Source organism: Lepidochelys kempii, chromosome 10, assembly GCF_965140265.1.
Source record: "Lepidochelys kempii isolate rLepKem1 chromosome 10, rLepKem1.hap2, whole genome shotgun sequence".
NCBI classification, from domain to species: Eukaryota; Metazoa; Chordata; order Testudines; family Cheloniidae; genus Lepidochelys; species Lepidochelys kempii.
In genome coordinates this window covers 34,838,673-34,852,440 of record NC_133265.1, presented here as the reverse complement: position 1 = coordinate 34,852,440, position 13,768 = coordinate 34,838,673, and the positions used below count along the sequence as shown (strand labels likewise).

At 47.0% G+C, this 13,768-nt stretch overlaps 1 protein-coding gene across 11 annotated transcripts in view; it reads right to left on the bottom strand.

Annotated features, from left to right (window-relative positions):
• The window catches only part of DNAAF8 (dynein axonemal assembly factor 8), a 151,494-nt gene that overhangs the window by 52,329 nt on the left and 85,397 nt on the right, over positions 1–13,768 (bottom strand). For all 11 annotated transcript variants that reach the window (XM_073362825.1, XM_073362831.1, XM_073362826.1 and 8 more), the window contains 3 exons: positions 9,625–9,769; positions 6,071–6,386; positions 3,869–3,975 (listed from right to left, as the gene is read on the bottom strand). In XM_073362825.1, coding sequence (XP_073218926.1) covers positions 3,869–3,975; positions 6,071–6,386; positions 9,625–9,769 — 568 coding nt within the window. The remainder of the gene's footprint in view (positions 1–3,868; positions 3,976–6,070; positions 6,387–9,624; positions 9,770–13,768) is intronic.

The following is a 13,768-nucleotide window of genomic DNA, read 5'->3' as shown; positions in this document are numbered from 1 at the left end:
CCCACTGAATGTTAGTAAGGGGGCACAGTCCCCTTACATAAGGCTGGTAGTGGATTAAAAGAACCAGAGGGAAGGTGTGGAATCCAGTGACCGGGCCACAAGGGATGTGCTGGAGAGGATCACCCCTTGACAGGGTGTGACTAGCTTATTCCAAGGCAGGCTTCCAGAGAGCTCAGTGAGGGAGCACAGTGGCTCCTCTCTCCAATACTCCTGCATGCTGTCCCCTCCCAGAGAAGATCTTCAGCTTCTCTTCCAAAAGGCATGATGCACCACCCATCCGTTTGAAGAGCAAAGGTTGGATACAACTTCCTGAGCCCAACAACCACAGATGGAACCATAGCAGGGGGGATGGGGGGGGCAGCTCAGCAGCCCACATCACATGTGAATCATCAGTGGCCATAAAAAGATAGGGAAGCAGGAAATCTGGCTCAGTCCATCAGCAACAACCACCACCTGCCATCATCCCCACCCCGGAACGTAGAGCGGAGGGGTGTCTGCCAGAGGAACTTGCTCAGATGCTAGTGTTAACATACATACTTACACTGAATGCATTTAAAAGGTAGGCCTCATCTTTTCTTGACTTTTATCTTCCTTCCTCTCATTCTGTCCCTCACTTTCCCTTCCTCTCTCATCTTTCTAGCTCCTGTTTCCATTCTCCCCTCCAATCCGCTTTTCTTTGGCAAATTAATTTCCTCTTCCTCTTTTCTATGCCAGAGCATCCTCTTCCTCTCCTGTCCTTACTGTCTTCTCACTGCTGGTTGGAGGGCTCCTATACCCCTCAGTTCCTCCCTGAAGGGCTACCCTTAGTGCCAGGGAGCAGAGGAAGGTCAGCAGTGCTCTGGTGGCAAAATCTTAAAACCACTCCTTCTTTAGACAGGTTTCAGAGTAGCAGCCATGTTAGTCTGTATCCGCTAAAAGGAAAGGAGGACTTGTGGCACTTTAGAGACTAACAAATTTATTTGAGCATAAGCTTTCGTGAACTACAGTTCACTTCACGAAAGCTTATGCTCAAATAAATTTGTTAGTCTCTAAAGTGCCACAAGTACTCCTTTTCTTTTTTCCTCCTTTAGAGAGGGCAGAAGGATTTGCTGTCCCTGACCCCACTAGAGGAGGCCACAGGGCCCAATGGCTCATCTACCTCACACATTCTCCTCCTGAGCACAGATTTCCCAGGAAGACAGGCTCTCTCTGTTCCCACTTCCTAGCTGGCTGTCACTCCTGTATAGGGCTACTGGAGCAACTTCTCAGCCAGCTCTTTAGGGGGAATACAGAAAGTGGGAGCCTACACCTGCAAGGAGGAGTGGGGAACCTGGGAAGGGAGAGGAGCAATGCAAGAGCCAGTTAATAGGAGCTGCTCCCTGTGCATCTTTCCAGATGACTGGTTGACCACCTCGTCCCCGGCCCTAGAAAGGCCAGGAACATGCATGTGGGATTGTTTGAACTATTTAACTGCACTACCTATGTGATTATATCCCAGGCTGTGAAGAGGACAGGCAGATGGTGTGACGAAGCTCTGTCCTTGCCTCCGTGGGTCCCACGTTTCCTGACGGATTTCGCTAGCCTCAGAGGCTCACTGTGACCCTCCACGTAACCCTTCTCTCTCTAGAGACAAGGGTCACAGTCTACTGAGTCATCATAAGCCAGCAAGGTGAGGAGAAGTTATCCTTCCTTGCACAGTCTCAGTTGTCTCCCAGTCTCAGTGATTAATCAGGGGGCAAAGGGTGCGGGAAGCCCAGGCCCACCCTCTACTCCGGGCTCCAGCCCAGGGACCCTAATAGTATCAGCTATGGTAGCTGACCTTTTAGAAACATAACATGTACAATTCCCTGGGCTACTTCCCCCACAGCAGCCCTCACTTCCTCAAGCTCCACTTCACCCTTACCTCAGGGCCTCCTTCCTTGTGCCTGATATGATATGTACTACTCAGTCTCTCTAACAGCGCAGCTTCCTCCCACAGCTCCTGACATACGCGTCCACCTGACTAACTGGGAGGCATTTAACTAGTTTCAGCCAGCCCCTGATTGGCTTCAGGTGTCCCAATCAACTAGCCTTCTCCCTGCCTTCTGGAAAGTTCTTAATTGGCCCAAGGTGTCTTAATTGACCTGGAGCAGCTACCATTTCACTTATCCTGGTACCAGAGATTTGTTTAGCCTGGAGCCAATATATCTATCTCCCACTACTTTTCTATAGCCATCTGGCCTTGCCCTGTCACATTAGGTAGATATGCAATTCAAGGACACGATTAACTCCCATAGAACTGTTCCTTCACTAAGTAGGTCCCAAGAATAAAGGGTTTCCTGTTTTAGATTTCCTCAAGCATGGTCTAGGAGGCCTGTTGTGACAATTGGACTTACAAAGTGTATCCCTGTGAGCTCAAATGTAAAAAGTATGTGAAAGTTCATAAGATGTTACATTAACCATGAAAAATAGATCAAGTTGTTTACAACCCTGAATGTTGTAACAAGTGCGAGAGAACCAGACAGACAAAGAAGATGGATTAGGCTAAACCAGAAAGTCCATGTTGATATAATCCAAGGAACTGCTGAAATTATGCTTTGTAAAAATAGAAAATATGAAACCAGAAGTTAATAGACCAAAATTGGTGTAATGGATATTAGGTGTAATTGGTGGATAAAATAATTAGGGGGATGAATTATGATGCCTACTTTCCCCCTTTGTGGGTTTTTTAAAAAGAGATTTTGAAAGAAGACATGTTCAGATCAGTTCATTTCAGCTCTCCCTCACATATACCATCCCACTTTGCATCCCAGCTCATCCCCAAAAATGCCAGCACTTCAATTCATCTCAGCTCATCTAAAGGATTTTCTTCCTGAGAGGAAGTCCGGCTGGCCGTAATCTTGTTCAAGGAACTTGGTTTTCAAGCACGTAAGATCCTGCATTGTTTTCCATTCCCTTATGCTATTTTCTGCTCCCCTCCCCCTTTCTTTCCTTCTATCCTTTCTCTCACTCTCTTGGCTTTTTATCAAATCCTGAAGTCAACCATGCTGTATTCATCCAAGCCTGCCTTGTCTAAGAAGAAAAGATCCAATTAGATGACGTCACTGACCAGATCGTAAACCAGGATCCAAGCAGCAGGTGTTGTGGTCGACTTGCCAGCCAAAAGCATCCACTTGTAACTAACCAGCAGGCCAGTGTTCCAAAAACAGCAAGAGGAGCTATATCTCACCCATCTTTTCTATTCTGTCTCTTCTCCACCATGGGTCTGTTTGCTTGTTAAGAACAGGAAAAGTAAATGACCTGGACACATCAGGACTGAGAGTAAAAAATCCCTCTTGTTTTCATCAAAGAAAGGCTGTTCTGAAAATAAGAGACTCTGATATTTTGCCTTAAAAAGGAGAAAGGATTTAAAGGTTTTGACTAAGTTTGTTTTGCATAATCATTCAACCACAGTTCCAATCTAAATGCCTGTTTTGATATCTTATTCTTTCTAATCAATCAATACATTTTTAATTTGAATGAACACTTTTGGGTGTTTGCCATGTAACCAAGTAAAACCAAGGCCTCTGTTTAAAATAACCTGAACCTTCCTATCATTGTTTAATGTTGGACAGTGGAAGAGTTTATAAACACTTTAACTCTTTAGGCTTTGAGATCAATATCCCTACAACAGCGTCTAATAGCTACTCACATGAAGCAGACAAGGAAGGCCATGACATTCTACTGTTGCTTCACATTGGGCAAGAAGCACTACATGTTCCACAAACTAATTCCTGACTCTTGTCCCCCTGGCCAGGACCCAGCAGTGAGGAGTGCAATGGGAGGAGTAAGATAACCAATAACACCCTCTGCTATAGTGAAGGAGCCTGGAACACGTGTGAAACATCAAGGTTTGCTCCTTAGAAATGACCTTTGGTGGTCGAGACCAGTGTTGCTGGAGGTCTGGACAGTGCCATGTCCTGGAGATCAGCTCTCTCTTGGTCAGCATTTACTCTATTAGATGAAGAACTCTGAGGTCTAAGGAAAAACAACAGAAATATTGAAAGCTGTTAAGATTAGACCCAGACGTTGGCACTTATCAGCTTTGCCCACTAACCCCAAGGAGATGGAGGCTGCTTTTGTAAAACTGCTTTACTGGAAGTGCCACTTCAATCCCGTGTCTGTGACATCAGAGCATGGGCCACCTTAAGGCGTATTGAGTTTGTACACAGACTGGATGTTTTTCTACATTGCAGCTTCTCTCTCCAGCTCTCTCTGTTCAATTAAAAGTGGCTAATGCAATGCGGTCAGCTTGGCAAGAAAATTTAGGAACTGAGAAATGTTGGGCCATATCTCAAATATTCTTCCCATCCTGTGATATTTTAAACCTGCTACTCACTGGTGAATATTTAATCAGACTGTAACTGGGGAGAAGCACTTTCAAAGCTATTATAAACTGGGCCTGGCAGTGATGCCCAAGGGCAGTGAAATATCCAATATTCCTTCATTCCAGAAGGGAACAAATTATGGCAGGGTGAACCCAAATTGTGGTTTCAAAGGCCAAGGGACTGACAAAAATGCAATCTGTAATCTGGGAATCACGTGGCCAGGCCTGCTAAACACAGACTGCTAATGCAAGCCTGCCTGCTTACCCCCTTCCCTTGAGATGTCTTGAATCCACAGGAGGATGACAGTAAGAGATGTTGGTTTTCCTGAGGAACTGAGCTTGGAGATGGAGTTTATACTCTTCCCAGCTAAGCCCTCCTATTGGACCAAACTCTTAGCATTGTTTCGCTATGTTACACTAAAGTAACAGGGTTTCCTCTTGGTAAGGGGGCGAAGGACCCCTAATAAAAAAACCAAACTTTGTCAAAGGGAATTTTTTAGAGTTTTAAAGCCAAACAACATTAATTCAATTCAGTGTTAAAGATTATGCAGAGCTTTTTAAACTCTGCCAAATAACATTACAGGAGGAAACAACCCGCAATGAGAAAGGGAATTAACTCTGAGTGGCTGCGATTTGCTTCAGTGCAGAGAGGCTGCACGAGGCCCATGTGCTGTCTAATCCCCATCCTGGTGCCACAGCAATAGCTCTACTTTCACAGCTTCAGAAGGGATCTTTCAGGGCTTACATGGGACTTCTGGAATCAGGTGAACTTCAGCACAGTGTAGTTCAGCAGGGTAACATTAAAAGGAGCCAACTCACCCCTTGTATGGAGAAACCCAGGAAAGCATCTGAAGAATGGGTGAGTTTCACATCCTAGCTACTCGCTCTGTTGGTGGCTGCCTGCTTTGTGTCCCACTCCCCAAGGAACAATCAGAGCGATAAAAGAAAAGGAGTACTTGTGGCACCTTAGAGACTAACCAATTTATTTGAGCATGAGCTTTCGTGAGCTACAGCTCACTTCATCGGATGCATACCGTGGAAACTGCAGCTGACTTTATATACACACAGAGAATATGAAACAATACCTCCTCCCACCCCACTGTCCTGCTGGTAATAGCTTATCTAAAGTGATCATCAAGTTGGGCCATTTCCAGCACAAATCCAGGTTTTCTCACCCTCCACCCCCCCACACAAATTCACTCTCCTGCTGGTGATAGCCCATCCAAAGTGACAACTCTCTACACAATGTGCATGATAATCAAGTTGGGCCATTTCCTGCACAAATCCAGGTTCTCTCACCCCCTCACCCCCCTCCCAAAAACCACACATACAAACTCACTATCCTGCTGGTAATAGCTCATCCAAAGTGACCACTCTCCCTATTACCAGCAGGAGAGTGAGTTTGTGTGTGTGTGGGGGGGGGGGGCGGAGGGTGAGAAAACCTGGATTTGTGCTGGAAATGGCCCAACTTGATGATCACTTTAGATAAGCTATTACCAGCAGGACAGTGGGGTGGGAGGGGGTATTGTTTCATGGTCTCTGTGTGTATATAATGTCTACTGCAGTTTCCACGGTATGCATCCGATGAAGTGAGCTGTAGCTCACGAAAGCTCATGCTCAAATAAATTGGTTAGTCTCTAAGGTGCCACAAGTACTCCTTTTCTTTTTGCAAAGACAGACTAACACGGCTGTTACTCTGAAACTAGAATTACAGGATCTTAGAAATGGGCAGTACGGGATTGTCACCTTGATTTGTTATATTTGCAAGCAGGATTCTGGACACCAACATGAAGCACCTCATCACAGCATGCTCTTCCTCCGAACAAGAGGCACAGCTCCCTGTGCACACGGCTGCCTGTGTGGGGCAGGTAGGCGAGGGGCTCGGCTTGGCTCCTGCAGTAGATGGCATTGATGGAGCCGCAGTCTGTCATGCTGGCTAGCTGTGGATCCGAGGGCCCTATGATATCTTGCAAGGCGCTCCGTGCTTTTGGCCCTCTCAAGCCTAAAGCCAGCACAGGTGGTGCCTTGCCAGCCTCTGGAGTGTAAGTAGAAGGCAGCTTGTCTGTGAAAGATAAACACGTGTGACTAACGCATGGAATCACCCTTTTCCAGTCTCATTCATTCCACTCAAGGTCTCTTCTCAGTTCATTACTCAGCCTAGATGACTGACAGTTTATTAGTGCTGTCTCTAGCTCCCCTTCCACATTTGCCAGGCTAACAGCTGTTTCTCATTGGGTCTCTGCCCACCTCTGAAGGCTCTTGCTTTGGCACTGCTTGTTACACTGGGAGATCAGAGCTGCAATCTCTTCCCATTCCTAGGCAGGGTCCGGGTGCCTTGCAAATAACACACGAAAGCCCAGGTTCTCCCACTTGTCAGCAGCTCAGGGCGGGAGGAGAGAAGCGAGGAATGACCTCGAAACAGCAGAAGGAGATGGGGTCCCTTCTGGCCTGGTCCCCACTCCTGCTGAGCCCTCCACACAAACATGCCTAATTAGGGCTGGCTCCATGCGGTTTGGGGAGCCAGGGGGTGTTGCTGCAGCAGCAGGCTCCTGTCAAACCCAGAGGGCCAGATCCTCAGCTAGTGCAAATTGGAACAGCTCCATTTAAGTCACTGATAATTTTTGCCAGTTCTGCCCTGATAATTTTCCTAACGGCAACCATCATAGTAGTTAATGCTGCTAAGTCTGCATGACCACACGCTGGAGATTCTGCACAGATATGCAAGGCTGAGTGAGTGGCTCTCAATGAAAGCCATCGAGTCCCAAAGTTCACACTTCGCTCAGAGAGGCTTGGTGGGGTTCAAGTGTGGGATAGAATTTGGGCCAGGGGACAAGGTTGTTTCCTGGTCCTTTCCTTAGCAACAGGAGAGCCAAGAGGGGACCCCAACTGGGAAACATGAAAGCTTTGCCAAAACTCCATGCAAACTGTTTACTCTCCCTGGTCAGGATCTGTGCTGCGTGGGAAAGGAATGACAAGGAATGACATTTAAAAAAAATGCTTGACCATCACTTCTTTCTTTCCCTGCTCTGGGCTCCCTTATATCTTGCCACAGAGGAGGACCCACAGGAGACCTCTCTCCTGCACTCTGTGGCAAAACCTTCTCCAAGCTCACAGCCTGCATGGCTGGAGATAGCTAGGCAGAGGGCAGGAATGGAATCCACTTTGCTTCTCCACTGAACCCACTGCAGCCATTGGCCAAGGGGGGACTGAATACCTCCTCCTCAGCACTGGGGTTTAGATGCATCTAGAGTCAATGTATGAGGCTAGAAGGGAGCATCAGATCGTGTAGTCTGACCTGCACATCACCAGCCACTGAATCTCACCCAGTTACCCTGTTTTGCATCCAGTGAACTGGATTAGCTTAAAGTATTATAGCCCTTTGGAGACTAAACTATTAGAATCACAGAACCATAGGGTTAGAAGGGACCACAAGGGTCATCTAGTCTAACCCCCTGCCAAGATGCAGGATTTGTTGTGTGCCACATGCAGAGAATAGGAGGGATCAAGGTGCACCAGTGTCCAAGGCCCCTGTAATGGCAGGGAATTGAGTTGGTGAGATATACCCAGATGAACTTAGCAAGCAACTTGTGCCCCATGCTGCAGAGGAAGGCAAAAAACCCCAAAGTCATTGCAATATGACCTGGGAAAAAATTCCTTCCCAACCTGAAATTCAGGATCAGTTTGATCTTGAGTATGTGAACAAGACCCACCAGCCAGGCATCTAAGAAAGAGAATTCTCAGTACCATCTCAGGGCACTGACAACCCTGTCTAGTGTCCCATCTCCAGCCATGGCCATAACTGCTGAGGAAGGAGAAAAAATGAAAACAAACCCAGAACACATTTTGGGGAAAAAATTCCTTCCTGACCCCTGCAGGAGACTGGCTGAAATCCTGAAGCATGAGATTTAGGAACTGATGACATGAATTCATGCAGATGAAATGGAATCATGACCTCAGGCACTATAGAGCATGTAAATAAAGGAGAAAGTTGCTGAAAATATTTTAAACCAGAAATATATTTGTATTTTTTTCAAGATTCAAACAAAGTTCAATTTTCAGACCTGTGTTGTGGATCTCAGCTCAAATATATCCTCCCTCCATACACAGCGCCCCCATAGCATGCACAGAGAGCAAAGCACTGGGGGCAGATCTGCTGTGTGGATCAGAAAGCAGAACTCTGCTCATCTTCTGTTGTTGGTTGATGATTTTATGGCTTTTTTATTCACTTACAAAACTCTCCATTCACTTGTACCAACATATTACATACCTACTGCTGAGACAACTGAAACCACAACCACAATTATGAGCCAGTCTGGGCCCACTGTTTTCAGATGTGACAAGGCAGCAGGGAGACTGCAGAATTTTTCTCCGTGATTGAGCAGGTCTAGACTGAATTTCCACCCAGCTGAAAAGAACACGTTTCTCTCCCTCTCAGTCTGCCAATATCCCACCCCAAGAGAAATAGAGTATGAGTATGTGACCTGATGTCACACACAGGACTTCTAGGAGAGCTAGCCTGTACAGACACAATCCCAGAACTTTGCAGTTATGTGATGGCTTCCATTCTAGGATCTTGAAGGGCTTAAGATATAATTAAGCCTCGCACACTCCCTGGGAGGTGAGTTTTATTATGCCTGATTTACTAATGGGGAAACTGAGGCACTGAGCAGCTAAGGCTGATATTTACAAACATGAGTGCCTAATGCTATGTATTTAGGGCCAGATCCTCAAAAGTATTTATGCACCAACCTCCCATTGAATTCAATCAGAATTAGGCACCTAAGTACCTTTTAGGATCTGGGCCCAAGTGTCTAACTGCAGGCATTCATGTTTGGCTTTACTGTTGGTGCCTCATTTTCTCTTCAGTGCCCCAGAAGTTAAAAGATGTGGCAGAAGCCACTTGACAAACCATGACATTCTGGATGGTGGATCACTCTACAGAGCAGTTGGAGAAAGGCCAGGTCAGCAGCCCCAGATTTTGCAGTTTCCTGAGCCTCAAAGAGAAAAGTTGGGGCTGCCATCTACAGAGAAATAAAAGCCAGTGAGAAAAGCAATGTGGTGACATGAAGAGTATCAGGGAGTAAAAATAGAGGAAATGGCAAAAACTTGCCAAAACTTTACACCGGGGACGGATAGATGGGGACAGGGTAAAATCTGACTCCAAAGGGGAAGAGAAAGGCTTAATTGTGGTCATGCTCATATCCCCCTTGAAGTCCTCTTCCTTTTCAAGCAGGGATGTGCAGGTTTGTGAGCTGCTACAGTTAAATGGGTGCAACTTTTTTATGCAGATGAGGCCTTACCTGTGCTAGAGAGCAGCACGCTGTGCTCGGGATAGAGCAAGCGGAGCCCACAGATATCCAAACCAGAGCTGAGGATCAGCTGTAACATGTGATGGACGGCCAAAGGAGTTCGGAGTAGGGTTTCAAACAGCAATGCCACAGCAACCTGAACAGTCAGGTAAAGAGTGCAATGGAGAGAATGTGTCAAATAGCTTCAAACGCTCTTAATAACAGTGGTGAGATTTCTCTCTCTGGAGCAGTGATACTCAGACCTCAGTGGTTCAGGAGGCAAATTAGCTACCAACATTACGCAAAAGAGCCACAGTACTGTGAATTCATTGTTTAATTTACTATAGTACTATATATTCATATTTCAACAGTATGATGGGGAAATATTTAGGGGTTTATATATATATAATTATATATATATATAATATATATATAATTGATATATATAATTCTTATCAACTACAATTGGTTAATGACATCGTAAAAGCATCCTGATTAACCAATCTCAGCCCTGGTCTACGCTACGAGTTTAGGTCAAATTTAGCAACGTTAGATTGATTTAACCCTTCACCCGTCCACATAACAAAGCCATTTTTGTTGACTTAATGTGCTCTTAAAATCTATTTCTGTACTCCTCCCCGACGAGGGGATTAGCACTGAAATCGACATTGCCGGATCGAATTTGGGGTAGTGTGGACGCAATTCAACTGTATTGGCCTCCAGGAGCTATCCCAGAGTGCTCCATTGTGACCGCTCTGGACAGCATTCTCAACTCGGATGCATTGGCCAGGTAGACAGGAAAAGCCCCGCAAACTTTTGAATTTCATTTCCTGTTTGGCCACCGTGGCAAGCTGATCAGCACGGGTGACCGTGCAGATCTATCAGCAGAGGTGACCATGGAGTCCCAGAATCACAAAAGAGCTCCAGCATGGACCAAACGGGAGGTACTGGATCTGATCACTGTATGGGGAGACGAATCCGTGCTATCAGAACTCCGTTCCAAAAGATGAAATGCCAAAATATTTGAAAAAATCTCCAAGGGCATGAAGGACAGAGGCTATAACAGGGACCCGCAGCACTGCCACATGAAACTTAAGGAGCTCAGGGAAGCCTACCAAAAAAACACAGAGGCAAACGCCCACTTGGGGTCAGAGCCCCAGACATGCCGCTTCTATGATGAGTTGCATGCAATTCTAGGGGGTGCCTCTACAACTACCCCACGCCTGTATGTGGACTCCTGCAAGGGAGTCTCATGCAACAGGGATGAGGATTTTGGGGACGAGAAAGATGATGAGGAAGGGGAGGTTGAAGATAGCACACACCAGGCAACCGGAGAAACCATTCTTCCTGACAGCCAGGAACTGTTTATCACCCTGGAGCCAATACCCTCCCAACCCGGGCTCCCGGACCTTGAAGGCCGAGAAGGCACCTCTGGTGAGTGTACCTTTGTAAATATAATACACGGTTTAAAAGCAAGCATGTTTAATGATTAATTTTCCCTGAAGACTTGGGATGCATTTGCGGCCAGTACAGCTATAGGAAAACTCTGTTAACATATCTGAGGATGGAGCGGAAATCCTCCAGGAACATCTCAGTGAAGCTCTCCTGGAGGTACTCCCAAAGCCTTTGCAAAAGGTTTCTGGGGAGGTCAGCCTTATTGCGTCCTCCATGGTAGGACACTTTACCACGCCAGGCCAGTAGCACATAGTCTGGAATCATTACATAAGAAAGCATGGCAGCGTGTGGTCCCAGTGTTTGCTGGCATTCAAGCAACATCCATTCTTTATCTCTCTGTGTTATCCTCAGGAGAGTGATATCATTCATGGTCACCTGGTTGAAATAGGGGAATTTTATTACGGGGACATTCAGAGGTGGCCATTCCTGCTGGGCTGTTTGCCTGTGGCTGAAAAGGAATCATCCCCGCTGTTAGCCACACAGTGTGGGGAAGGGTGAAGTGATCACCCCAGAGAATTGGGTGTGTGGGGAGGTTAGTTGGGTTTGTGCTGCACGTTAACCCGAAAATATCAGCCCCTCCTTTTAAATGGCCAATATGTCTTTTTCAATTTTACTCCCTTTTTTTCCTCCCACAGCTACAAATGTTTCAGTGTTGCCACTAGCATCTCTGTCCCAGAGGCTAGCGCAGATAAAAAGGAGAAAAAAACACACTCACAATGAAATGTTCTCTGAGCTCATGCAGTTCACCCACACTGAAAGAGCCCAGCAGAATGCATGGAGGCAGACAATGACAGAGTCCAGGAAAGCACAAAATGAACACGAGGACAGGAGGGATGCATGAGAGGATAGATGGCTGGAGCAACAGGAGTGGCAGCAGCATGATGAGAGGAGGCAGGATGCAATGCTGAGGCTACTGGACGATCAAACTGATATGTTCCGGCATATGGTTGAGCTGCAGGAAAGGCACAGACCACCACTGCAGCCCCTGTGTAATCAACCATCCTCCTCCCCAAGTTCCATAGCCTCCTCACCCAGACGTCCAAGAACGCGGGGGCAGAGGGGCTCCAGGCACCCAACCACTCCACCCTAGAGGATTACCCGAGCAACAGAAGGCTGGCATTCAATAAGTTTTGAAGCGCAGTGTGACCTTGTCCTTCCCTCCTCCCCACCTTCCCCACCCCATCCGGTGTTTCCCTCCTCCCCCACCCCTCCTGGGCTACCTTGTCAGTTATCCCCCTATTTGTATGATGAATTAATAAAGAATGCATACATTTGAAACAACAATGACTTTATTGCCTCTGCAAGCGGTGATCGAAGGGGGAGGGGAGGGCGGTTGGCTTACAGGGAAGTAGAGTGAACCAAGGGGGTGGGTTTTCATCAAGGAGAAACAAACAGAACTGTCACACCGTAGCCTGGTCAGCCATGAAACTGGTTTTCAAAGCTTCTCTGATGCGCAGCACGTCCTGCTGTGCTCTTCTAATCACCCTGGTGTCTGGCTGTGCATAATCAGCGGCCAGGCGATTTGCCTCAACTTCCCACCCTGCCATAAACATCTCCCCCTTACTCTCACAGATATTGTGGAGCACACAGCAATAACAATGGGAATATTGGTTTCGCTGAGGTCTAACCAAGTCAGTAAACCGCACCAGCGCACTTTTAAACTTCCAAATGCACATTCTACCGCCATTCTGCACCTCCTCAGCCTATAGTTGAACAGCTCCTGACTACTGTCCAGGATGCCTGTGTATGAATCATAGAATATCAGGGTTGGAAGGGACCTCAGGAGATCATCTAGTCCAACCTCCTGCTCAAAGCAGGACCAATCCCCAATTTTTGCCCGAGATCCTTAAGTGGCCCTCTCAAGGATTGAACTCACAACCCTGGGTTTAGCAGGCCAATGTTCAAACCACTGAGCTATCCCTCTCCCCTCTTCATGAGCCATGGCAATAAGGGGTAGGCTGGGTCCCCAGAGATAACTATAGGCATTTCAACATCCCCAACGGTTATTTTCTGGTCTGGAAAGTAAGTCCCTTGCTGCAGCTTCTCATACAGACCAGAGTTCCTGAAGATGCGAGCATTATGTACCTTTCCCAGCCATCCCACGTTGATGTCGGTGAAACGTCCCTTGTGATCCACCAGTGCTTGCAGCACCATTGAAAAGTACCCCTTGCGGTTTATGTACTGGCTGCCTTGGTGCTCCGGTCCCAAGATAGGGATATGCATTCCGTCTATCGCCCCACCACAGTTAGGGAATCCCATTGCAGCAAAGCCATCCACTATAACCTGCACATTTCCCAGAGTCACTACCCTAGATAGCAGCAGCTCGCTGATTGTGTTGGCTACTTGGATCACAGCAGCCCCCACAGTAGATTTGCCCACTCCAAATTGATTCCCTACTGAACGGTAGCTGTCTGGCATTGCAAGCTTCCAGAGGGCTATCACCACACGCTTGTGAACTGTGGGGACTGCTCTCATCTTGGTATTCTTGCGCTTCAGGGCAGGGGAAAGCAAGTCACAAAGTTCCATGAAAGTGCCCTTATGCATGCGAAAGTTTTGCAGCCGCTGGGAATCTTCCCAGACCTGCAACACTATGTGGTCCCACCAGTCTGTGCTTGTTTCTCAGGCCCAGAATCGGTGTTCTATGGCATGAGCCTACCCCATTGCCACCAGGATGGCCAAATTGCCAGGGCCTGTGCTTTGA